Source organism: Podarcis melisellensis (genome assembly GCF_964234715.1).
Source record: "Podarcis melisellensis genome assembly, chromosome: 9".
Classification (NCBI taxonomy): Eukaryota; Metazoa; Chordata; class Lepidosauria; order Squamata; family Lacertidae; genus Podarcis; species Podarcis melisellensis.
The window spans coordinates 35,607,351-35,634,397 of record NC_138541.1 but is presented as its reverse complement, the minus strand read 5'-3'; the positions used below and the strand labels follow the sequence as shown (position 1 = coordinate 35,634,397).

The 27,047-nt window shown below is 40.4% G+C and overlaps 1 protein-coding gene across 5 annotated transcripts in view; it reads left to right on the top strand.

Moving 5' to 3' along the window:
- Positions 1-27,047, top strand: part of INPP4B (inositol polyphosphate-4-phosphatase type II B) — a gene marked incomplete at its 5' end in the record, with an annotated part of 263,717 nt that overhangs the window by 192,784 nt on the left and 43,886 nt on the right. For all 5 annotated transcript variants that reach the window (XM_081925958.1, XM_081925959.1, XM_081925960.1 and 2 more), the window contains 3 exons: positions 4,720-4,897; positions 7,127-7,339; positions 15,545-15,692. In XM_081925958.1, the coding sequence (XP_081782084.1) occupies positions 4,720-4,897; positions 7,127-7,339; positions 15,545-15,692 (539 nt within the window). The remainder of the gene's footprint in view (positions 1-4,719; positions 4,898-7,126; positions 7,340-15,544; positions 15,693-27,047) is intronic.

Here is a 27,047-nt window from a genome sequence, read left to right as displayed (position 1 = left end):
TATCTCAAAAGTCACCAGTAGTTGCAATACACATTTATTTCAGTTTAATCAGTTAGGTAGCTAAAGGGCAGATAACTAACTTAAAATTCTTCAAATGCTTGCCAACCCTAATTTTAATGTAAGTTGCTGCTTAAAATTTCTCGATAGATATGATATAGCTTCCTTCCTTTATAACAGTTTTGAGCAGGGAGTTTGAAAACACTGTTAGCAGAAATGGAAAACATTAGCAGAGAAGCTGAAAATTAATTCATAACCCCTAAACCACCTCTCTACATTAATGTCAGGAGCACTATATTTTCATCTGTCTGTGACAAATGCAACCATTTAGGCCATGGTCATTTAGGACTTTCATCTGTTTCTCCTCTTTACATGTCAAGGAGGTGACTAAATTCTGTCCTTTCTTTTAAACGTCTACAAGGTTACTTCCCCCCCACACACACACACACTCTGCATTAGCTGCTAAAATTGATGTCCGTATTCTAGTCATCTTCTTCCTTGATGACTGCAGCCTGTTCATGGTTGACCTTCTATTGCTGCTGATATCTCCCCACCCCCTGCTCTTTCAGAATACCTCTGTGAAATCTTTGGTTACTTTAGGTTATTATGACCATGTCGCTCAACACACAGTCCTGTCACACTTTGCATCGGTTTTAAAATGATAGTTCTTTCAAAGCTCTCTACCTCTTCATGCCCAATTGTGGCTCGATTTGTATGTTGCTGTGAAAGCCACTAATAAAACTTCCTTACACTGCAGATGTTCAATACAATTTTTAATAGTGCTCTCCTATGTATCAACTCCATATGGCCAGAATGGTTGTGAACTTCCCAAGAGACTCAGGTAGCTGCTTAGATCCCACCCTGCTGTTAGTGGACTTAATCTGCCACCAGCTGGCTTGCTTCTTGTTGTGTCTCTTCCCCCATCCCACCCCAACATCATAACTTCCTAGCAACCTAAATATTTGCATTCCGCTCCCCTGTTTGGCCATACGCCAGCTGAGAAATCGCTTGGGATTTTTCATGTTAGAAACCTGACTGACACATACAGTAGAAGGTGCTATTCTTTGCAACCCCCGCAGGAGTTTGCTGAGCTGGCCATTATCACTTTACTGCTTTGCCAGCCTTATCTTGATGACTGCTAAACCATGCTCCTGAATGTCAGTCACAGGGTTTGCAATGGTGCACAAGGTTTGGGGGGGGGGAAGGAGTTAAGGAGAGGGTTAATGCATAATACAGCATGTGAGGTATATGCCTTCATATTCTAGAGAAGGGATGATCTTTTCTGTACAAAGCTTATTTAATTTCCTGAATTGCGTAGCACCAATAATTATTGTAAGACACTTTACCGCAATTCCAGATGGTAACAATTTTAAATCATTTGCAAGAATTACTCACATAACAGCAGGAATGGAATTATAGTATGTTATCATTAAACACCAGGCGTTTAACTTCCTTCGGTTCTTAATATATTTAAAAAATTTGTTAGGGGAAGGTTACTCAGTAACACCATAACACTTTTTCAGATTCTGTTACAAGTTATGCAGCTCTGTGCTTTGAGTGTTATAATGTAGCACTAACTTACAACCCAGCATTAAATTAAAAGTAATCTAGTAACAAGCAATATGATTATTTGAAATAATATGCTTACATTAGAATAATGGCAGTACTCATATGTTAACAATTCAAAAGCGAAAGGGGTAGCCTACTTTAAAAGCATAATTATAGACTGTGAATATATAGGGCGGGATGGACAAATTTTAAACAATATAAGTAAGATTTTATTCAGGAACTATGGCATCATTTTCCTGCTGTCATGTACATTTTTTTCTCATTTGTAACTACAGTACATTCAACTATCATGTTGGAACCCATTTAAGTGAAAGCTTTGTCTATTAGTTTTACTCAAAGCCTCATTATACATTTATTCAGTGCTGTTGTTTAAGAACATTAGCTTTGACATTGTCTCTATCTAAGGTTGATAACAGAAATGACTTTTACAATGATTTCACAAGTCCTACATCAGTGTGTGTGAGAGAGAGTGGTGCAGAGAGAATATACAGAGATGGTTGTTTTCTTCTATTAAAAAATCACAACAGTGACCACATTCACATGTGACACTAAGCCAAAACAAGGCTTAGGGCAAATGTACTGACTCCCAGGGAAAGATCACATCTGCTTTGCTCTTTCTCAGTCCTTTTACTTCAGCATGGCATGGCAGTTAAGGTTAAGGTTTGGCTTAGCATTTTGCCTGAACCTAGAATCACGGTTTAATGCTCTCCTCCTTAAATACAATCCAAAGCTAAGGTTTGGTCTCGGTTACAGTTGATGGTTCGTCTGGAGGAAGCTAAACCAAGAGCCCTGGTTTAGATGATATGCTAAGCTAAGCTAAACCTTGGCTTTGCTGCTGCCCCACAGTAAATTAAAATGACTGGGGAGGAGCAAAGCATCAGGTGTGAGCTCCTCTCCAGAAGCCAGCAAATTTGCATGGTTTTGGTAAACCCTAGTTTGGCATATGGGAACAAATTAACATTTCTCTAAAAGTCTCTGTTAATATTCTGAAGACTTTATCTGATTGCCTGCTGTGTCAATCTGTGGGCTGTAGGACTCCGAAACATGTGCCATCAAACCAGTGCAAGAAATTGTGCTGGTGTGGGGTGTGTCAGGGTGTACTCGCTCTGCTATGGTGGCTTGGAAAATATGAATTCTTAACTAAGATCTTCTAGAAGCAACAACTTTTCATCAAAGTTAGACAACATTTTGTACTTGGATATGCAGTGCAGTAGTGATTAGCAATAGTTACAAACTAGGGTTGTGAATGGGGGGGTGTTAACATCTGAGGTGCTGGGGAAATTCCACTACACACATAATTGAGAGTTACCACCTGATACAATAGCACACATAAAGGTAAAGGACCCCTGACGGTTAAGTTCAGTCACAAACAAATTTGCAAGGACCAGCACTTCTGGTAATCACTGGTGGCAATCTTATTAATGTATGGCGTAAGCAATTATAGCTCCGCAGATTTACCCATCTGGAAACATCTATGTGATTAATGAAGAAAAATTGCTACCAGTCCTTTCCTGTTAATATTATTGCCAGGTTCGGATTTAGAGGCAAGTGACCCATGTGACTTCCTGGAGTGCCAGACTCAGGGTGTCTGAGGGATGAACACAGTTTTTCAAAGCTCAGGGTCATGAAAGTATATTTTAATAAACAATGGCTTATAAGAAACGGACATAATTTGCTGTTTTATTGTTTAAAAATGTCATTGGCCAGAGATAATCCTGAAGATCACAAGGCGAGTTTTCCTCTCCTTAAACTGGTTGTTATTTTAGGTGCAAAATTAAAACTGGAAACTGGGCTTTTTGTGGCTTGTAGTTCAGTACAAACCTTTTTCTCCTCACTTTTCAACATACCATTTAATACCATGCTTCTTCCCATATTTCTTCCTTGTTTTCCCATAAACGTGACATTCCAGTGCTGTGCCATTTAGCAAATGATGGGCAGTGCAAAACTATTTTGTTCTGAATAAATTGGTGCACAAAGTGACCAATGGAAGTATTTCTCCTTTAATCAAGATGTTTGGGACTCAGTGGGTACTTACTGGGTTGTATCCAGAGATGCTCTTCTGCAAGAGGATGCTCTTTTCCCAGCATAGCACAATATCATTGCTTGAGGAAATAAGAACTTAAACCCCACTGTATGAATCTCCTAATACAAGCCACTTACACAGTGTCTCAAGATATGTGCTTGAGCTATGCATCTTCTATTAGCTCTGTTTGCAGAAGAGCAGCACTTCTGGATCAAACCTATTACTTCTCCCCAGCAAACTGAGACAGAGTAAGGGGTAGCTCTTGTGTAATAGACTCAGTAAGGTATTTGCCTGAATTTTAGCCGTGTGATCTTCCTGATTAGTCATGTCGTCTTTTTGATTGCTCTTAGTCTCTTTCCAGTGGCATGCCTTAGCATCTCCTAGCAAAAATAAGCCTAAATTCCAAAATTCCCCACATCTGCCATCATCTCCTCCTCTTGCTTCCACTCCTTGTATTATATCCCCTGTACTGAATTTTAGTTCATAGCCTCCTCAAGGCAGAGACCTGCCCTTTTATTGCTACTCTGCAACAATAATAGCAAAAATAACAACATTTCATAGACCCAACAGTGATGAGGATAAAAGCATACTGTGGCTGATTAATAATAATTAACTTTAGGATACTTATCAAAAATATTAAAAATGTAATTGCATAGATGGGGGGAGGTAGTGAGAATTTTTTTTTACTTAGGCTTGTTATGGATTGTCAAGTGTGTCACTGGAGATTATATACACTTTTATTTTCTTTAGAATTGTAGGAATGGGAACCTGTCTGCTTTCTTTCCTTTTTGTTTTTTTTAATGGTACAGCGGTTCATTCAAAGAGCTTCAGGGAATAATTAGTTTCAGCAGCAGTGCCTGAAGCGTTCATCAAAGAAAAGGTTACCATCTCTTACTATGCCAGCAAGGTCTGTTTCCTAGCATATAGCCAGTTGGATTTCCAAATAGTGCCCGTAGAGGTGTTGTAGTCAACTTTAGAACACCTTTCCATAATAATTGTAGAATTCTGAGAGTCTTCACATACTGATGATGAGTATGCACTTGGCCTTTAAAAGTTAAAAAGAAAAAAGGTTTTGACTTTCAGGTGTGTGTGGTTTTTTTAAAAAATATTATCTTTATTTCCTTCTGCAGTACTGGGTACCAATGTATTTACTATTCACCTGAAAACACAGCCAAGGCAAAAGAAGTTCTTAGTAGCATCAATCATCTGCAGCCTCTCATATCAAGCCATGCAGACCTGCTGCTTAATTCTGCAAGGCAGCATTTGCCAGACAGCTTGAAGAATTCCTTAAAGATGCTTTCAGAAACGGTAAGATTCAAATATGGTCCCTGCAGTGACAACTAGACAGAACTCACCAAATTCGTAGCTACTATCTCTCTCTGCATCCCTAACACCAGGAAATGTTAGGTTATTTTGGTGGTTACAAGCTTCAGGCTACTGCCATAGGAAAATCATGCTCTTTTGGGTTTTAACCCCATTCTGAATTGTTGTTGTTGTTTTTAAAAATGTGATTTCTATACACAGGGAATAAAAGTAGGTATCATTGTTTGAACTAGGAAGGTCTGTCTAAATTTTGTTTATTCTTTTGTTAAAATGGATATCCTACTCTTCCTCATAAAATCTTTGTAGGAAACTCCACAAAGGTAATTTTTTCCTATTTTTATCTATTTTACACCAGCCGTGCACAACCTTTGGCTCTTGGCCTAATTTCATGTGGGTGGCAAGGAGAGGAGTAAGGAGTGGGAGAAAGAGAGAGAGAGAGAGAGAGAGAGAGAGAGAGAGAGAGAGAGAGAAAGAAAGAAAGAAAGAAAGAAAGAAAGAAAGAAAGAAAGAAAGAAAGAAAGAAAGAAAGAAAGAAAGAAAGAAGGTGAAGTGAGAAAGAACAGGGTAGGTGGGATTATGCCATGCATCCCATCCACCTTTTTACACGTTCTCTGTGAAAACTGCAGCTAACAAAAACTAATACATTATAAAACTCCTCCTCCTGGGTTGGAGAGTCTCTGCTCACAAATTGCAAGGATTCGTGGTTTTCAAAGTACATCCCAAATCTGTTTTGTTTTTAACCAATATAGATAGCTTATTCACAGGTTTTTCCTGCTATAGCAATGAAAAATGGCAGTTGCTGTCACTCAGATTTACCCTATTTTTGGCCTACATTTTAGGGGGAAATCTTTGGTGTACTCTTTTACCTTGGTGCCTTTAATGGAATTCAATGGGGTTTTTTAAAAATAATAATGTGATGTTCTTCTAAATCGAGATTTATGTCACATTTGTAGTGTAATAATTAAATCAGATGTCTCTAGTACACACTCTGGATATGTCTACAAGGAGGAAGGATGAGTGCTAGCAGTTGATTGAACTGATACAAGAAAAATAAATGAGATTTAATAGGAAGGAAAGTGGGTGTCCTAGTTTAAAGGTTTTTGTGTGTAATTCTGCTGAGATGAATGTGAAATTTAGAGAGTTGTTCGGGATAGGCACCTTTTAATTGAACAAAGGCTTGCCTAGGGGTGAAACATTACATTATTCATTTGATAATTATGTGATCTCTTGAACTGTAAACTTGCCATCATCAGTCAACATGGACCATTGCCTCTTATCATGCTTTGAAATTAGCTAATAATGGAATCACAGCAGGCAACAAGATTGTCACAAGTTGTGTGTTGGCTCTCCTGTGCTGGTTGTTGCTTAACCAGGGGTTCTCTAATTTTTGAATTCTGGGTCCCATCTGCTTCTGCAGTTACTGTGCCTTATACATACACAGATACAAACAACAACAACAACAACAACAACAACAACAACAACAACAACAACAACAACAACTTTGCACTAATTGATTTCCCCTCACACAGTTGTGTGCAGACTAGTGCCGGGCTGAAACTTGATCCCAAGTTTCGCAGGACCATGTGTCCCCTTGCAAATTGAGGTGCTATTTTCTGCAGCTCCCTTAAAAGGTAAAGGTAAAGGTACCCCTGCCCGTACGGGCCAGTCTTGACAGACTCTGGGGTTGTGCGCCCATCTCACTTAAGAGGCCAGGGGCCAGCGCTGTCCGGAGACACTTCCGGGTCACGTGGCCAGCGTGACATCGCTGCTCTGGCGAGCCAGAGCCGCACACGGAAACACCGTTTACCTTCCCGCTGGTAAGCGGTCCCTATTTATCTACTTGCACCCAGAGGTGCTTTCGAACTGCTAGGTTGGCAGGCGCTGGGACCGAGCAGCGGGAGCGCACCCCGCCGCAGGGATTCGAACTGCCGACCTTTCGATCGGCAAGTCCTAGGCACTGAGGCTTTAACCCACAGCGCCACCTGCAGCTCCCTTAGGGCCATTACAAATGTTGAGAGAATTTGAAGGTGCCACAAAACTTCTTTGTTTTCAAAAGCTTAGCATACCCTTGCACTAAGAGAAGTTGATATAAATAGATAACAAAATACATTTCCTTACCTAGTCTTTGGTGCCATTGTGGCAACTACAGGCTATACTGTAAATTAGATGTAGGTTGCCTGCTTATTACTGACTGCACACTCATTTTAATTCTAGACAGAGTTATTTGTACATGCATTTAAGGATCAGCTGATCAGAAGTGCCCTTTTAGCTCTATACACAGCCCGTCCAGGTTGTGTCCTAAAAAAACCAACTGTGCCAAGGAACAGTGCTGAAGAGAGTGGGGATCAGTCGAATCAGGAGCATCCATCCCAAATCAAGAGACAAGATTCTATACCTCACCATTCGGAATATGACGAGGAGGAGTGGGTAAGTAGCCTCAAAGTTATGTTCTTGGGATAAGTCCATTCAATTACAAATGGTCCATTATGGGTACCATTGCATGCACTTTGGGCTTTATTATTATTATTAATTCCACAGGAGCATCCATCTTAGTCAGCTGCAGGAACCGCAACAGATTCCTGTGACACCTTGAGCACACTTTGTTACATGCAAGAAGCGACTTCATGAATGTGGCAAAGTATGGCACAATAAGGCGAGCAACAAAGGGAGTGACCCAGAGGCCGCAGCCAGTATCACTGCCTCAGAATATTCAAAGGATTAAAATCTGGCAACCGCATTCCCAAATTTCACTGAAGAATCACTGTCATTGCAAGGAACAAAGTGTAGGAGCCAAAGTGTTGATTTACTGGATGTGTGGAGGGAAGCAGTTCTAGGGATGAATCAATGACCTGAACAAACTCCCATTTTGAGTTTACAAAAACTTACATGACTTGTTACCTGGAGGCAATTTGTTTGTTCATCACAAGCAATCAGAGATGTGGCTATTTAAAGTCTGGCTTAGCTTCTCTCTCCTCCTGTACCTTTACAAGGGAAAAGGTAAACTGGGTCACAGCTTGCAATTTGTTGAGCCAGAGGGGGAGAAGTAGGGTCTGTCGGTTATTAAGAACATAATAACTGCCTCCCCAGATCAGACCGAAGATCCTATCTGCGCCAGCAGTTTCCCACCTACAGTGGCCATACAGGAGTCCGTTGATATCCCAGAAGCTATATCAATAAGCTATATAGATATATATAACTTTTTGAAGGCATAATCATGCATTCCAACTGAAAATTTATATGCGGTGCCCAAGCACATGGTGAAAACAGTAAACATATACAACTCTACAAAATTAAAATGCCAGAAGCAGCAGTTTAAATGCTTTTTAATATACTACGTAGGATACCTCCCTGCTGGACACGTTCCTCCTGCCCATCACTTTCAAAGGAAGAAAGGAAAGAAGGGAGGCTGCCCAGGACAGAGAGAGCTGGCAGATTAATGACATGCTTCATACCAGCTTGCAATCTGTGGGGCAGCTTTTCTCACAAGTTTGCATGAAAAAATGGCATTTTAAGAGTTCATGCTGGAAGTTTCTGTTTGTGCAACGCTGTTAGTTACAAATACTGTCAGGAAGTTAAGATCAATGCCGATTAGGCTGCTGAGTAAAATGCAATTGGCCATGGTATTCCTAGGCAGCACCAAAGCAATTCTAACTCCGTAAAGAAAAATATTTCACCTGATGGTTACAGATCGTCTCTGAATAGTTGTTCCCGGTTTCTCTCACCAGCTGTTTCTATCATTCCAAAGCCTCCCTTCAGGGAGGATAAAAAGTCACTCCATACATAATGCAAGAGTTAGGTGGGCAGAGTGCCATTTGGAAGCCAGTGTTGTATATTTCTAGCTAGTTAGCATGCCTGGTTAGAAAGTACTTTATGAACAGCAGTGGACAAATATGAAAAGACAACAGAGTTATAAGTCCAGGCTTTACTTACCCAAATTTTTGAAAAGGGAAATTTCAGAATGCATGTGAGAAGATAATACAGTTGAATTGCCAAAACAGATCTTCTAGGAACCTGTGTGGTGTAGTGGTTAACGTGTTGAATTAAGACCTGGGAGACCAGTGTTCAAACGCCTACTTGAGCCATGAAGCTGGGTGAACTTGGGCCAGTCACAGTCTCTTAGCCTAACCTGCCTCACAGGGTTGTTGTGAGGATAAAATGGAGGAGGAGAATATACAACACCTTGAGCTCCTTTGAGAAAAGGTGAGGAAATTATAATAAATAATAATAATAATAATAATAGAGACACAATAACTATGTAATCATTGCCCCTAAATATATATATATTAATATCTTAAGTGTGTCATCTTACTGCACCTTAAGCACAGAAGAAAGCAGGATCAGCCCAGCCATGAGGCAAACTGAGGCAGCCGCTTCAGGCGGCAGAATCCAAAGGGCATGCCTCTCCCTCCCCCCGCATGCCCACTATTGAAAAAGCAGTGGCTTCTGGATTCTGTCAGACTGCCATGCTTACCAGGAGAGGTCACACAAGGCATCCAGAGCCTTCTGCATAATCTTGTGGTCTCTCACACAACCTCCCCAGAAACCATAGCTGCATGATGCCAGTAAGCAAGACTTTGGGGTGTGTGTTTTTTTTTGAGGGGGTAGGGGGAAGCAAGAGGAGCAAGGCACATACACAGGACAGCAGTTTTCCTTTTCACCTCAAGCAGGAAACCGGGATGAGCTGCCACCTAAAAGGAAGCACATTTCAGCCACACTTTAGGAGACACAAACATGCAAGTTCGGTTGCAGCACAGAAGCAAGAAGGGTTATGGTTGAGAAATATCAAAAATAGTACAGACAGAGGGAAGAAAGGACTACCTTGCTAAGCAGTGAGGACAGTTTTCTACAGCAAGAATATTTGCCAGAGTTTAGCCCAGCTTCAATTCAGATTTTGCTTGCTTGCTTGCCCTCCTCCTCCCAAGATGTTTTACTTTTCTTTGGGGAAGAAAAATGTACCTTTTGGACATGTCTTACAGTGATTCTATTTTAATCTTTATATACATGCACTTGTACTAAAATGGTTGAAAGGGAAATAAGATTCTGCCCAGAAGGCAGAGGGAGGGGAGGATACAGCTAATCGTTGCTATTCTGAACCTCAGTGACTTGCATAAAATGTGACAGTGAAGTTAGGCCCATGTCCCAGTATATCTCAGTAGCTATCGGTGTAAACTGGGAATGCTTCCAGTGAAGTTAATTGCCTAACATAAATGAAAATGTGGGAAGAACCAGTCCTCCTAATTCTAGACTTACCAAAATGCTTCAGCTGTCATTGTATAAGTTCATGTGGCTTTGGGTTAAATCCAAACTGGCCTGAATTGGGCCAATTTGAGCCTCTGATTCAGATTCAGAACCTGTTTCTCTTTAGTGATATTGTTGTATGGTTATGTGTTTGTGTTTTCTTGTCTACATTTTACCTTTCTCTCTCTTTCCAATTTTTATCTTTTCCCCTTTGTGTCAAAACTGAATTGTAAACAAACATTTGCACTAAGTCAAAACACTGAATACCATGCTGCAATATCTGGAGACAGCAGGGTGGGCTGGATTGTGGAAAGATGAGGAAAGGGAAGGAGGGAGTACTTTGTCACAAACAGCTACTCTAAAAAAACGGAAGTAAATAATAAGAAACAATAATATAAATAGGCACCATGGGAGGGTAATTATTATCAGGATCTCAGTAGGCAGGAAGCGGGGTGGGGGGGGGTTTGTCCACTTCTGTGGCCTTCACAAAAATAACTCCTTTGAAACTGCTAATTGCAGGGAAGTCATAATTTCTTCAGGGCTGCAGCAGGAGAGGAAAGGGTTACTTTGCTTGATCCAGACAGGTATCAAGCCCCTTGCCTTGTGGTTTCTATTTACATTTCACACACACACACACACACACACACACACACACACACACACACACACACACACAAACACACTCTGCAAATAAACCCTTAATGGCATATCTAGTTTGGCCCTTAGTTAATAAACATGCCAGTTATTTCTATTTCACTATTGTAGACTGCTGTCTTATGCATAGTAAGCTGTGAGTAAAATCTCATTGAACAGTGTTTCTTGCTAATGAGTAAACATACGGAAGATTGTACTGTTAGAAGCATTTTTGTCAAGGTTAAGGGGGATTTCTATTTTTCATTTTTGCAAAAGTTGGAAGGTTGCATACTTCTTTCAGTGCCAGTACAATACAGTCTTTAAACATCATGTTGTTATGCTTGTTATGCTTGAAATGAAATAGAAATTTAGCATTGATTTTTACCAAAGGCTTATTTTAGTTGTCTTTCAGAAATAAAAAGATCAAATAAGGGCAAATCAACTCAATAAGGATTGAGAAAAAACCCTGCTTGTGGTTAACGCTTAGCTGGAATGAAATATTCAACGCAGCAACAGAGAAATTAAAATAATAATTTATTTGTCAGACAAATAAATGAGAGGCTCAGTGGTATATGGTTACCAAGCTCTGGCCTGCCTCCTGCCATTATGGCCAGCACTTATATTCCCTTAATCCAGCCCCCTTTGCTCCTCCTTGGGCTGCCTCTGTTCAATCAGCCTGGTTGGATTTCCTATTGGCTGATTGCTATAACTAATCACAAAAAGATACACCCATATCCTCCTGTCCTTATAAGGGAGACAAAGAGCTATAAATGACAAATAAGTAATAATATATCTTACATGGAATCTTAATTACCAGCTCACCTCTTGCCCTCCTTGCCCTATTGCCTTCTAAAACAAATGGTTAATCTTACATTTTTATCTTCAAGGATCTTGAGTTAATCATCATTGAAAGATCTCCTTCATTTGAGGGTCTTTTAAACAAATGCCTGACAACTATATATCAGAAGTGTTCGATGGCGTCTCCTGTCTGGCAAGGGGGGCTAGGCTCATTTGCCCCTCTGGTCTCCTATTGCAATATGACTCTAAGAATCTAGCATTTCTTAAATCCTTTGCATAATTACATTTAAGCCAATATATTTAAGCTAATATATTTCATACATTATAATTTAGGAACCTGATCAAGATATAAGCCAATATAAGTCTTGATTAAAAATGCAGTCTATATTCAGATGCCACAAACTCACGAGTTTAATTTTACCACTGTGATAACTCCCACAGGGGTGAAGTTTTAGTTCAGATAAACATGTGTGCACTTACAGAACAAGGACATGAATAACTTATTGCTAAGCAGGGTGTTGGTTTTTTTAACAGGAGTGAGTCAGGTTTGATTTCAGGGTTTGTCAGAGATGGGGAAAAAATAGGTTCTGGTATATAGATTTTTAAAACACGGAGAGAGAAAAGCAGAGGGAGATAACACCTAAGTAAACACCCAAGGGAAATAAATTATTTCCTATGAAATAAAAACATTTAAGCTAAAATCACATTCCTTCATAATTCCTCTCTTGAGTCCACAGGTGATTAGATCATTTGTTCATTCTATAATCCATTAGTCAGGTAGGTCTTTAGAAATAATCTGGTAAGTGGGGGATTTGTCAGCTATTAAAAGCAGTACCCAGAAATATGAAAAGTAAACACAAACCAGAGTTATTTATAAAGGACTAATGTTTGCAAAAAACAACAACCCTGCAAACCTTTTATATAAAGATGCAGGTGCAAGGTGACTGGTTATGGCAGGTGGGGCATATACATGTCAATAATTGCTGGCACAATACTGTAATTTTTAAAAAATGTGTTCATGCTGCAGACTGAGCTTGTATAAGCTTTTGAACTCTTCTACAACATTATCAAGGGACGCGGGTAGCACTGTGGGTTAAACCACAGAGCCGATCAGACTTGCCGATCAGAAGGTCAGCGGTTCGAATCCCTGTGATGGGGTGAGCTCCCATTGCTAGGTCCCTGCTCCTGCCAACCTAGCAGTTCAAAAGCACGTCAAAGTGCTAGTAGATAAATAAGTACCACTCCAGGGGGAAGGTAAACAGCGTTTCCGTGTGCTGCTCTCGTTCGCCAGAAGCGGCTTTGTCATGCTGGCCGGCTCCCTTGGCCAATAAAGCGAGATGAGCGCCACAACCCCAGAGTCGGCCACGACTGGACCTAATGGTCAGGGGTACCTTCACCTTCACCTCACAACATTATCATCATGTTATAATTTTCACCTACTTGGCATTCTATCCTGAACTTTCACATATCTCTTTAGAAATATTCCACTTTTACCTGTCTTTACGTTATTGTTATACTGTTCCTTTTCTTTCATGGGCAGATAAACATAGCTGCTGACGATCTTGTTGATAATTCAGCCCATGTGCTTTTACCTTATTTCAACAGCTGATCAGAAATGTGAAGCTGTGCGGATATCGTAAGCTAGCTTTACCATGTGATTGAAGATCCAGTAGTTGAGTTTAAAAGTAACTGTGACATGCTGAACAGTTATGTAATGCTGATTGAACCTGATATATCACTGCTTAAGGCATCTGATTCTCTCCCCATAAAACTTGTTTCCTGACTTCCATGGCCTATTAAAACCTGCTGTTAATGAACAGTCAAGTAAGCACAATTGTTTGAAGTCACAGCTTTAATCCACCACGGTTCCTTTTTATTCTCAGAATGTGTTCTCTGCCACTGACCCACTGCAAACATAAACCACAACACCACAGGCATCCATGCTATGCTTTGCATACTTGCAAACACAATGAACTGTTTACTAGCCCTCAAAAAATTATGGGGCTGAACTTAAAGATGGTGAGCACAACCCAGTTATTCTTTCTTGATCTCTCAGTGGCTTTCAGTACTATTGACCATGATCTCCTTCTCAGCCAACTTAGTGGGATGGGTATAGAGGCACTTTTTTACAGTAGTTCCAGTCCTATGGGTTGGTTTCCAAGAATGATAATGAGTGATTGTCTTTTGGCCCCTTGGCAGATGTGCTGTGGGATATCATAGGGTACCATTATGTCCCCAATGTTGTTTCACATCTATATGAAGCAATTTAGAGATTCAGAGATTTGGGGCAAGGCCTCATCAGTATGCTGGTGGTGCACACCTATATTTCTCAGTAGCACCCAAATGAAGAGAGGCTATGCAAACCCTGAACTGGTCCCTGGACTCAGTGGTGGATTCTGAATTGTGGCAAAAAGGAGGTGCTGTAGGCGAATGGTTCCCAAGTCCAGATAATTGGTCAATTGCCTGTTTTGGGTGGGGCCATACTGCCCTTGACAGATGCTGCCCGCTCTTGGGTTCATAGTCTGGAGGTGCTCCTGGTTCTGTTTTGTTGCTAGAGGCCTGGGTGACCTCAGTAGCTAGGAGTGCCTTTTACCAGCTATGGCTGTTTCTGGATCAGTGTATCCTGACCAGTGTCATCTGTGAGCTGGTAATCACAGGCTGTATTACTGCAATGCTGCACTTGAGATTTATCCAGAAGTTGTAATTAGTGCAAAATGTGGGCAGCTCGAGTGGTAGTCTTGTAATCTGGGGAACCGGGTTCGCGTCTCCACTCCTCCACATGCAGCTGCTGGGTGACCTTGGGCCAGTCACACTTCTTTGAAGTCTCTCAGCCCCACTCACCTCACAGAGTGTTTGTTGTGGGGGAGGAAGGGAAAGGAGAATGTTAGCCGCTTTGAGACTCCTTAAAGGGAGTGAAAGGCGGGATATCAAATCCAAACTCTTCTTCTTCTTCTTCTTCTTCTTCTCACTGGGGCAGGATATAGTCAACATATTATCCCACTGTTGAAAGAATTGCACTGGCTGTCAGTTAGCTACTAAATAAGTTAAAGGTGCTAGTTTGGTCCTCTATAGCTTGGGACCAGGATACCTGAAAAATGGCCTCACTTGTATACCCTATCAATCACTGCACTCTGCAGGTAAGGGCCTCTTGCAGATATCGTGTTATCAGGAGGTCCATTCTTCATAATGTAGAAATGGGGCCTTTTGTGTTGTTGCACCTCCCCTTTGGAATTCCTTCCCCTTGAATATTAGAAAATGGCATCCTTTGGGCACCTACTAAAGGCCTTCCTCTTCCAAGAAGCCTTTTAAGTTGAGATATTTCCCTGTCTGCATCTGTACTGGAATTGTTTTTAGGATGTTTTAGGATGTTACTTTATCATGTGATGCTTGTTGCCCTGTGCTCCTTTCACAGGAAGGGTGGGATACGAATTTAATTTTATATGACTTTTTAAAATGCCACTTCCCACTTGGAGGTATTGAGTATCTTCAGGGACTGGGCTTCTCGTCAGTTATGTAAACATGTACTAATGTATTTCATCTTGAAGAAAATAGCTATACTCTTCCCTTAGAATATACATCAGCCCAAAACAGCTTCAGCTGCACAAGAATAAATTTTGCCAAAATAAAATTGACAAAGTGGGAGCTGTGGTCCACAACTGTATATGTGACATATTTGTCAGTCTTTGAGGTATTACATGTGTCTTTCTCTTTGCTGCAATATACTAACATGGATGCTCCTCTTGAATAGTCTGTGGCAATTCTAAATGCAGTGACAATCCCAGAATAATTTATTCTGCAATTGTACCTTTGAAGTAAGTAACAAAGATCTTCTGCTAAAGTAGAATCAAGGCTGGAATATATTGTTTTCTTATTATTCACTATAGTAAGGAAACTAATGAATCTACTGTTGTGTCTTTAAATGCATTTTTAAATGTTGAGTGGTGATACTGATACTTTTTTCAGGACAGGGTGTGGGCCAATGTGGGGAAGAGTTTAAACTGCATTATTGCAATGGTGGATAGACTGCTTGAGAAAGACAACATGCCCAGCATCACTACAGAAAATGGAAACGACCCTCTACCAGCAGAGCATGTGGCGTCTCATCTAAGTGGTAGGAAGCACATTTTTATTATCATTGAAGAGCTGAATAAAATGAAAAGGCCACAGGAAAGAGAGAGGAGGCGAGTTGGTAGATGAAAGTGCTGATGGTATAGTTTTGCATGATTCTGGCCTTGAATGTGGGGAGATGATTATTTATCAAATTGCATCTCCATAGTGGAGTCAAGAATTGCTCGCAGTGCTTAATTTTTGTGTGTGTGCTACAAGGAAACCTCTTTGAAAGAACAGTCTTCTGCTTTGAAGTTTCTGACATATTTTAATCTGCTTTAGGCTCTCCTTGAAAACAGTATTCAGAGGAAGAGTCAAGTGCACGCACTTAACCCTTACCAGGCTCAGTAGGAAATAGAGGGAAAGGCAGTTGACAGATGCCTCTTTGACATAAATTTATGTGCTGTTTTCAAAATAAATATATCATTGTGGTTTGTGCAAACTATCTGAATAGTGGGGTCATAGTCACAACTGGTTTCTAGCATGAAAAATAGACTTGGGAGGTTTGTCCTGTTGTCGGTCACAGTTACTACTTGCAGTGGAATCCTCTGTATGTGTGCTCAGAAGTAATTTCCATGGAGTTCAATGGGACTTACTAGCACGCATAATATTGTAGTCTTAATGTTTATTTTGCACTAAATATGTGCCAGTGGAGCTACAGTGACAAGCGAAAGATGAATCCGGGCTCTCTTTTAACAAAAAATAAAATAAAATGAATTTTTGCTAATGGAAATAGAAGGGCCTGTTCTAAGCATAAGGAAAAGCATGGTGGGTGGTGCAAAGGTGAGAGTGGGAAAGCAGAATGAAGAGAATTAACAGCAAATGACATTATAGGTAGTGAGCGACAGTGAGAACCAGATAACAAGGAGCAAAGAGGTGGGCAGCTTTTCAATGCAATGAGTGGGAGACTGAGCTTTTTTCAGAAAGCAACAGGGACGATCAGAGTCACAACTGCTGGCTAATTAGTTAAGGGAGCATTGGGGGGAATCATGAGACCAAAGGAGCAGCTAGAGAAGCACTTTGACAAACAGAAAAAACAAAAGTAAAAGAAGAAGTAGTTTGTGAAGTATATGGCTAAGGGATTATGGGTAGGGTGTAAAGATAAAAGTCAGAGGGTCAAAGCACCACCATTAGCAACGAGGTATGTTTTATGACAGTATTAATAAGATCTTTGGTTTTGTTTACTCTTGAAAAGAAATGAGTGACTAATTACCACTGTGATCCTGTGCTTGACAACCCACACATATGCACTGCATCTTACTTGTTAAAGAACAGGTTCTATCAGTGGCGTAGCGTGGGTTGTCAGCACCCGGGGCAAGGCAAGTAATTTGCACCCCCTAACCCGTGGATTTGCGCCCCCTAACCCTAACCCCCAGATGTTGCGCCCGGTGCGGCCGGGCCCCCCTGCACCCCCCATGCTACGCCACTGGGTTCTATAGTCTTTTCTACAGTTTGTGTTTAGCCCAGAAATCTTAGACTGCTGGAAGCTGTCCAGAGTGACTGGGGCCATCCAGTCAGATGGATGGGGTACAAATAATGACATTATTACTATCATCATTGGATCATAGAGTTGGAAGGGACCCTGAGGATCATCTGCTCCAACTTAGAGGCCCATCAGGTTCTTTCCAGCTCTGTGCATCTTGACTTTGTGATATAAATAAACAGGACTGCTACTCACACAAGATCTTGTGATGCTGTCAATTTGTAACATTTCTGCGAATGCAAGTACTGAGTGCCCAAACTTAGGCATCCAGTAATAGATAACTAATATTATGAATTGCTGTGGAGAATGTTCTCTGTGGCTTTAACATTTTTTAAATTCCCTACAGCTACTGACCATTAAAACACTGGTGCTTTAAAACTGTGTGGCACAGCTTTCACCTTGGGATTTTCAGTTGCAATTTCTACAGTAATGTCTTTACTGTAGGAGGCAAAGCTAACATATGCATGATTTACTGTGTATGTACTCGCCACCCCAATTTGCTATAACATTTTATATTTGTGGCTGTAGTGTGTGTGTGTGTGTGTGTGCGCGCGCGCGTCCAGCAGGAAAGCTGAATAGTAAGTTGCTTGTAGTAGATTAGCAAATGGAAGATATTATTTTAAGGAAAATTGTTGTTTGGATGCTATGGAATCAAAATAGAATTTCCTACAAATCTGTGTAACACTTAATTGTTTAAATGGGTTTTTTTGTACTATTCTTTTGATGCAACACTTCTGTGGTGTGGTTTGCTGTTGTTTTACATGCTTGTGGTATTTTCTGTTAAAGTCTGCATACCCTCGATTTATTTCTTAGATAGCTAGCTTTAAATTAGGAATATATTATCTCTGATCCTTCTTGAAGACCAATGTTTGAGTACTTTCTTAAGGCTGAATTTGAGAGATCAGTTTCCATGGTAACTATCTATGGTGTCATCAGCACAGTATTATGATTTCACTGCAGGATAAAGCAAGTAGAAAGCATTCATTTTTTAAGGTAGAGGATTGTTGTATAGCACTGTACAGCCTCTGTGTTTGCAGGAGAAAATTAAAGTTAATATTTTCCATGTCTCTTTCCATAGAATTCAGGCTGTAGATTTCCCTTTTTCAAAATGAACTCCCAACATTGTGTGGATTATCATACTTGCTGTACAGAGAGATTCTATTTATTAAGGGCTGAATTTCTGATCACTCAGTTCGCCAACTCCACTGTCATCCCCCCCCCACATTAACCCACTATAACTTCCTTTTCCTAGCCCAGGCAACTACTAAGCTCACTTTTCACCTACCCATTCCTATTCTGAATTTCTCTCTTCTGTTCTGCAATCCCACTTTGCACCTGTTTTCACCTTCACTCCATGTGCATGCCGCCTCCTCCCTCCTTTTGTGGAACGACCCCCCCTGCACACAAACCACGTAAACCACCAGAATCTTCCTCCTCCCACACATTGCAACTATGAATTATCCTTTTCACCTTCCACCCAATTATGAGGGCCCTCTTTTTCAAACCATTTCGTGCCACTGCTTCCGTCTTCAAACCCATTCCCCTGGTCCCTCCTCCCTCCTTTTTGTGATCCCCTTTGCACCCCCTCTTTTCAACCCCCCCTTTTCTTTCTACCTTCCTCACTTTTTTCCAATTCTCCCTTGCACATAGATAAAGAAAAAAGAAAAAAAATTGTCCAGTAGCACCTTAGAGACCCACTAGGTTTGTTCTTGGTATAAGCTTTTGTGTGCATGCACACTTCTGAAGATACACTGAAGATACACTGAAGTGTATCTGAAGAAGTGTGCATGCACACAAAAGCTTATACCAAGAGCAAACTTAGTGGGTCTCTAAGGTGCTACTGGACAATTTTTTTATTTTTTTATATATTTCAACTACGTCAGACCAACACAGCTATCTACCTGAATCTAGACCCTTGCACATAGATCATCCCCATATCTATGCCTTATCCTCTTTCCTATTCTGCAGCCTCCTCTGCACACCATTATCACCATTAAAACAAGGTGACGATGGATGCTTCACAGTGCTTTTAGGTGCTGCAGAGGGCTTTGCCCCCAAATGGCTCTGTCTCTCGGCTTCCTATACTCTCTGCTCAGTCTCTTATTGTGTGACAAGTAGACTGACATATTGATTGTAGACCTTTAGGATTGCATGCCCCTTTTCTGGCTGCATGATGAAAGGTCATCATCTCTGACCTTATCAGGGTGTCTCTAGGCAAATGGGCACAACTGTCCTGTAATGTGACATTTATATTCCCAAGAAATCTTGTTTCCTAAAATAAAAGCCCTATTTGCCAGAGAGAGCCATCAGCCAACTGGAACTCCCTCCCCCCTCTTTTTGACAACCTCACAGAACAACTTTTCCAAATATCCATCCTACTCTTATTCATGTAGGTCATAATTGATGGCATTAGAAACAGTAATATTATAAAAGTGACAAACTATGCATGAATATATATTCCCAAAATTTTCAGGCTCAGTTTGCAAAATAATAGGTGCTTGACAGGATTGGATTGTGCACTGTGACATGGCTGCTAATAGGGCCAGTGCAATCTTAGGCTGCCTTAACAGAAGCATAGTATCCAGATCATGAGAAGTAAGGGTTACACTCTATTCTGCTGTTCATGCCCCATCTGGAGTCTTGAATCCAGTTCTGGATGCCACATCTGAGAACAGATGCTGGGCAACAGGAACATGTCCAGAGGATGGTGATCAGAATGGAGATAGGGATGGAAACCAAGTCCTGTGAGAAGTAGTTGAAAGAGGTGGGCTTGTTTAGCCAAGAGAAGCTTAAGGGGAGATTCAGTCATGGTCTTCAAATATCTGAAGGGCTCTCATGCAAAAGGTGGAGCAGAGTTGTTTTCTTTCGGGGGGGGGGGGGCAAAACTAGAACAAGTGGGCAGAAAATCTGAAGGCAAACAGATCTTGGCTCAACATTGGAAGAGATTTCATAGCAGTATGAGTGGTCTGACAGTGGAATAAACATGTCTTGGGAAGGTGATGGACTCTCCTTTACCTCATATAAGCTAAGGTTGGACAGTCACCTGTGTGAAGTGCTGCACTTGCATGCTACATTGAGGAGTGAGTTGGAATAATCCCTTTCTAACTTTTGAGTACCAGGAGATACCCCTGCTGTTTCTTCCATTCTCCATGCTGGCCTCTTTTTCCGTGCTATCTGTGTCAGCCAGGAGATATGCAGGAGGAGGAGAATGGTGACAACCATGAATAATATCTAGCTAATAGGTTGGGATGGTTCTAGACCAGTTGTGCTTCCAACTGTGCCTCATACCCATAACACCCAAATGAGGGTTCCAGAAACGTAGCATTTAGACCAGCGGTTCTCAACCTGTGGGTCCCCAGATGTTGTTGGACTACAACTCCCATCATCCCTGAGCTCTGGCCTTGCTAGCTAGGAGTAATGGGAGTTTGAGTTCAACAACATCTGGGGACCCACAGGTTGAGAAAGGCTGATTTAGACTGTGCCATAATGCTTACACAGTCAAATCTTCCATTGTTTCATTTCATTTTTATCTGACTCTTTCACCCAAAGCATGGATGCTACAATAATCCATAAGGTTCAAATTGTGACCCAAGAATTGCAATTCCACTGGGGTGTACAAGTATTTTTAAATAATAATATATTTTTTTAAAAAAAACCCACTCTATGCTAAATCATACTCAGTTTGTTTTCTGCTGATAGGAGACATTCTTGCTGGGTGGATGTTGTAATATCTTGACATGCTGCTCAGAAAGAAAAACTAGATGTGATGGTATGTAAAGCACTTTGTGGAATCTCGGAGAATTGTATAGAGAGGCTGAGAAGAACTGTAGTGAAACTGGGAACCTGTCATCTCATAGAGCCATCAGTCCTTAGAAATACTTTTACTCTAGATATGAAATTGACAAGGAACTTCAGACCTCTTGTCAGTTTCACCTCTACAGTCAAAAGGTTCCCCGTGACTACTTGACACTTATCGCAGCTCCTTGCAGCTTTCCCCCATACGTCTCCTTGATGAAGCAAGATGTTTTATGTTATGCAAAGGCTGCGAAGAGCAGCAGCAAAACTCACAGTGAAGGGATTTCTCTCCCCCCCCCCCCCCAGATCCACTGTGGAAGTGAAAGAAAGTTTGACAGCTAGCTGATCTTTGCAGCCTTTGCATGGAGGCTGTAGATGATGTTCAATTACCCTGAAGTGAACTTGCGTGGTGACTAACAGCTGAATGTGCACCTGTTTCTTGAGCAAGATGGAGATCCATCGAGAGCCAACATGATAAAATGGATAGTGGAAAACTCCATGGACATGAGTAAGATGTTCTTCACATTCCTAACTCAAAGGGCCCCCAAATGCTGTAATGTTTCAGGATAATGCCTCAAAGCTGCTCTCCCAGTTGAATTCCTCCTTGAAGTTCTACAAGAGCAAATATAATGACAATTAATGTTATTTCACCCCACATAAAATAAGCTAATAAAAATAATAAACTACAGTGCTACGCAGAAGGGCAACTCAGTCCTTGAATGTATGAAGTGCAGTCCAAATATTGGAGAAGACATTAATCCATCCCAAAGAGCTTAGGTAATGGGTCCTTAACTAGAATTACATTCATGAAGCAAATGGTTAATTGACTCTGTATTGTATGAATAATCCTGAGCTATGAGGCTTTTATAAATAAAACCTTTTGGTTTAGTATATAATGTCTAATTATACTGTATTGAATTTTATTCAAGCTCCTTAGAACTTCAGGGTTTGCCTCACTTGCTTAAATGTGGCATTAATCAAGAAGCACCATCTTCTCCATATCTTTGACCTATTTAATTCCTCAGCTGGTGGCTAGCCACGTTGGCGGTATTCACAGTGAAGAGAACAAAAGATTGTGACAAAGATGGGATGAAATTAAGCATATTCCACTGGCCTATGCTACCTTTTTTCTTATCCCTGTTACTAAAGAAAGGTGGTTATTTTCTGTTTTGATGTTGGTTATATACCATTACTTCTGTAAAAAGTGGTGATATTGTGAGGCAGCTCTCCTATAAAAGAAATTATTTGTGAATGCAACATAAGAATGTCTGCATATTCCTTTAAATCCAAGTTATGTGGGTGCACTAGATATCAGGTAGGTAATTGTTCCTATCTTTACATATTGTTATAAAGGACAGACTACCCCATGGTAACTTATGAGGCCCTCTGGGTCCTCTCTGGGTCATCAGCTGAGCAGAGAGAAAAGGAAGGAAGGAAAGTATGTATGCAGTAGAGCCTTAAATACCATTGCAACAGAACAACCTGTTCTTCAAGGTCTGCAATTGTAACTCTTTCCTCTTCAGAAAGATCTGTTGTAGTAGGTGAAAAATACTCCAGTTGCTTGGAATTTCGAGGGCTGCTGTTTGCACCTTTGCTGCAAATCTTACTGAAGAGAAAGTACAAAGTCTTTTGTATTCCCTTCCCCCAGCAAAGCAGAATGTAATGCTCAACTTGTATACCTTGCAAATATGAAAAAAAAAAGTTGTTATTGTATTTTGCAATTGCATGCATGTAATTTTCAGTATGCAGTTGCAGAGCTGAGAGGCAGGGGTCCTCTGCAGCTTCAGAGAACTGCAGGTCATATTGTACAGCATAGGCTATTTTACTTGAACAATCTGGAGTGGTTTGCTTTTCAGGTCATGATCCTGATCTCTGCTTTTGGCCCACTGAGGCTTGGATATAGGTTGCTGTCAAAGGTGGAAGAGGATGCATGGCTTTGGGCTCTTAAGTACACCTGTGAGCATTGCCTCAAAGCTCCATCTGCAGATGCTACAAGGAAATGGCACAGGTCGATTTATTTTGTGTTTCTTTTCATCCAGTATAATATCAGAAAAGGATTTGTGCAGATCCCTTCCTGTAAAGGGGTGGTAGTGCATTTAATGCCTAAACATCCCTTCAGAATATTAGAAAGCCCAGAATCGAGGAATTAAATAGGCTGGATCCAGGCTAGGTTAGACGTCATTGAAATCAGTGAGGCAAGTTAGCCATGACTTTGTTCAATGGGACCTAAGTTTAACTAATGTAATCTGGACTGAGCCCACTGGGGGGCTCTAAAATGGTGTACACATTACCATGTACTGTAGCTCCAGTACACTCTGATTGCCATTGTTTGAAACCATGTACACAGGATGCTAGCCACAATCCACATATTTCCTTTAGCTTCTTGAGGAATACTGTTGCGTGATGTGTTTTCCTTCAAACCAACTTCCAACTTTGAAAATTTAAGCCACATTCACTTCGCAGTTAAGCTGAGGTGTGTACTTTTGACACTGCTGTTCATGCATTTGTGGCAGCTTCATGACTAGGAGTTGGGGGGCAGATGTTACAGGTAATTTGCATTCGGCGAAGACATCTCTGGCCTCTCTCTGGTGCGTACAGCAACATGTAAATACAACTTGAAATGCAGTGGGGGAAAAACATTTTGAGCTGGTTTTGTGTACATAGCCTAGGATACCGGTTTATTTGAATAATAACTGATTATATGTTGGTGTTTCAGGCTTATTAAGTGGCTCCACCTACTGGAGATAAAACATAACAGTGGAAAAACTAATCAAAATTTCCATGCAAAGCGACTGGATGGCTTACATAAATAACTGAATTTCACTTAACATTGTATTAGGCCTCCAAGATATTAAAAAGCATTATAGTCAGTATCACTGTATTGCTATCACAACATGAATATATTATATTAAGACAGAACTCTGTGCTCCTGAGACTTTTGGGGAAATCTTCAATATAAAATATTGCAGTGTTCATAAGTATTGTGAAACACATAGCTTCAATATGTTCTATACATTTGTACTATAATAAGTACTTGTGATGCTAATGTAAGGTAGATGTTGGTTGAGGTCAAATGTTATCTTGTGGTATAGCAGAGTTTAACACTTTCCAAACCTCTAGCAGTTACAGTTGAATTTGCAGTTCATTTTTAGAATACTGAAATCATGAGTTTTGCTTAGATGCTAAATTAGCTGTGCTATATAATAGCTTGGTGGTTTCAGGATTTGTTAGGAACCTAATTTTAAGCAAATGCTCTTCGCCTTCAGTTACAAAGATGGAATGAACAATTAAGTAAATGTATGGAATGGTAGGTCATACAATAAACTTTGTCGTTACCAGTGGGAACTGACAGAGGAAGGGGGGGGAAGAGCCCAGGATACTGTGAGAATCACAAAAGCACCAAAGGATGCTAAATCTGCTACAGTTGTAAAAAAAGGAAAGAAAAAAGGCAATGTTTGCATTAGGAAAAATGTTTCTAGTAAGGAGCAATCTGTATCTTTGTTCAAAGGCAAAAATGAGGTCACACCTGGGTTTTTATTTCCACTTTTCATCACACTAGTTAATTCATTTTTTTTTAAATATTTTTATTAGTTTTTAGACATATTAATGACAATACAAGACAAACACAAACATCAAAAACAAACAACAAAAATTGACTTCCCCATGCCTTCCCTTCGCCACATCCTTGTTTTACCATTTTTCGAGCAACTCATCAATCAGTCTTTAGTTAAGTCCCTTTTAAATTTCCTTGAAGTTTAAGATTTACAGCTGTAGTTCTTTGTTTCCTACCCCTTAACATCTTATCAGTCCACAATTTTACAGTAATTTTTTAGATATGTTTTAAATTTCCCCCAGTCCTCTTCCACTGTCTCTTTCCTCTGGTCACGGATTCTGCCGGTCATCTCTGCCAGTCCCATATATTCAATCACCTTCGATTGCCATTCTTCCAGAGTAGGTAATTCTTGCATCTTCCAATACTTTGCCAACAGGATTCTTGCTGCCGTGGTTGCATACATAAAGAATGTCTTATCCTTCTTTGATACCAATTGGCCGACCATGCCCAAGAGAAAAGCCTCCGGTTTCTTTACAAATGTCCACTTAAGGACTTTCTTAATTTCATTATAGATCATTTCCCAGTAGGCCTTAATCTTTGGGCAGGTCCACCAAAGATGGTAAAAGGTACCTTCAGCCTCATTACATTTCCAACATTTGTTATTGTGCAGATGGTAAATCTTTGCAAGTTTGACTCGGGTCATGTACCACCTATAGATCATTTTCATTATATTCTCTTTCAGGGCATTACATGCCGTAAATTTAACACCGGTGGTCCATAACTGTTCCCAGTCGTCAAACATAATGTCATGACCAATATCCTGTGCCCATTTAATCATAGCTGATTTCACTGTTTCATCCTGTGTATTCCATTTCAGCAGCAGATTATACATTTTAGATAAGTTTTTAGTATTGGATTCTAACAGTTCTGTTTCTAACTTTGACCTCTCCTTCTGAAAACCAAGTTTCCTGTCCTGCTTAAACATCTCATTTATCTGACGGTAGTGTAACCAGTCTCGAACTTTATGCTTTAGCTTCTCAAAACTTTGTAGCTTCAGTCTTTCGCCATCATATTCTAAAATTTCACAATACTTAGGCCAATTAGAGTCCATGTTAATTTTTTTCACTGCTTTCGCTTCCATTGGTGACAACCACCTAGGGGTTTTACTTTCCAATAAATCCTTATATCTATTCCAAACATTATACAATGCTTTCCTGACAATATGGTTCTTAAAACTTTTATACACCTTTACCTTGTCATACCACAAATATGCATGCCAACCAAAACTATTGTCATATCCTTCCAGATCAAGAATGTCTGTGTCTTCAAGAAGTAGCCATTGCTTCAACCAGCAGAAAGCTGCTGATTCATAATAAAGTCTTAAGTCTGGCAGGGCAAAGCCCCCTCTATCTTTTGCATCAGTTAAGATCTTAAATTTTATTCTGGGCTTTTTGCCCTGCCAGACAAATTTAGATATATCTTTCTGCCACCTCTTGAAACAGTCCATTTTGTCTAGAATTTGTAACGTCTGAAATAAAAACAACATTCTTGGCAATACATTCATCTTGATAACAGCAATTCGGCCTAACAAGGAAAGTTTCAGCCTAGACCATATGTCTAAATCTTTCTTAACTTCTGTCCAACATTTTTCATAGTTGTCTTTAAATAGGTTCACATTTTTTGATGTCAGATTTACCCCCAGGTACTTTACCTTTTTTTCTATTTCCAGCCCAGTTTCACTTTGAAACCTATCTTTCTCCTCTTTTGTTAGATTTTTTTCCAGCACCTTTGTTTTCTGTTTGTTCAATTTAAATCCTGCGACCTGGCCAAATATCTCCATTAATTCTAAAACTCTTTTGGTACTAGCTTCTGGCTGTTGCAAAGTTAGCACTAAATCGTCTGCAAATGCCCTTAACTTATATTGTTTGGATCCGACCTGTATTCCTTTTACCAGCTGGTCCTTCCTAATCATGTTTAATAAAACCTCCAGGACCGATATAAACAGTAAAGGGGATATAGGGCATCCCTGTCGTGTACCTTTCTCTATTGGTATCTCATCCATTACCACATTGTTCACAATTAATTTCGCTCTTTGTTCAGAATATATTGCACCTATACCGTTTTCAAACCCTTGGCCTACCCCCATCCCATGGAGATTCTTCTTCATAAATTTCCAAGAAATGTTGTCAAAGGCCTTCTCCGCGTCCACAAAGATCAGAACTGCCTTCCTATTTATGTCCACCTCTAACATCTCCAAAATGTCTATAATGTTCCTCACATTTTCTGACATATGTCTCCCTGGGAGAAAGCCTGTTTGGTTCTTATGAATCTCCTCCATCAAAACCCTCTTAAATCTTTTTGCTAAAACATCTGCAAAAATTTTATAATCCACATTCAAGAGTGATATAGGGCGGTAGTTTTTAACTTGATGTTTCTCAGTTTCTGTCTTCGGTATAAGTGAGATAAATGCGTCTTTCCACGATTCAGGAGCCTTTTTCCCCTCTAGTATCTGGTTGCATACTTCCTTC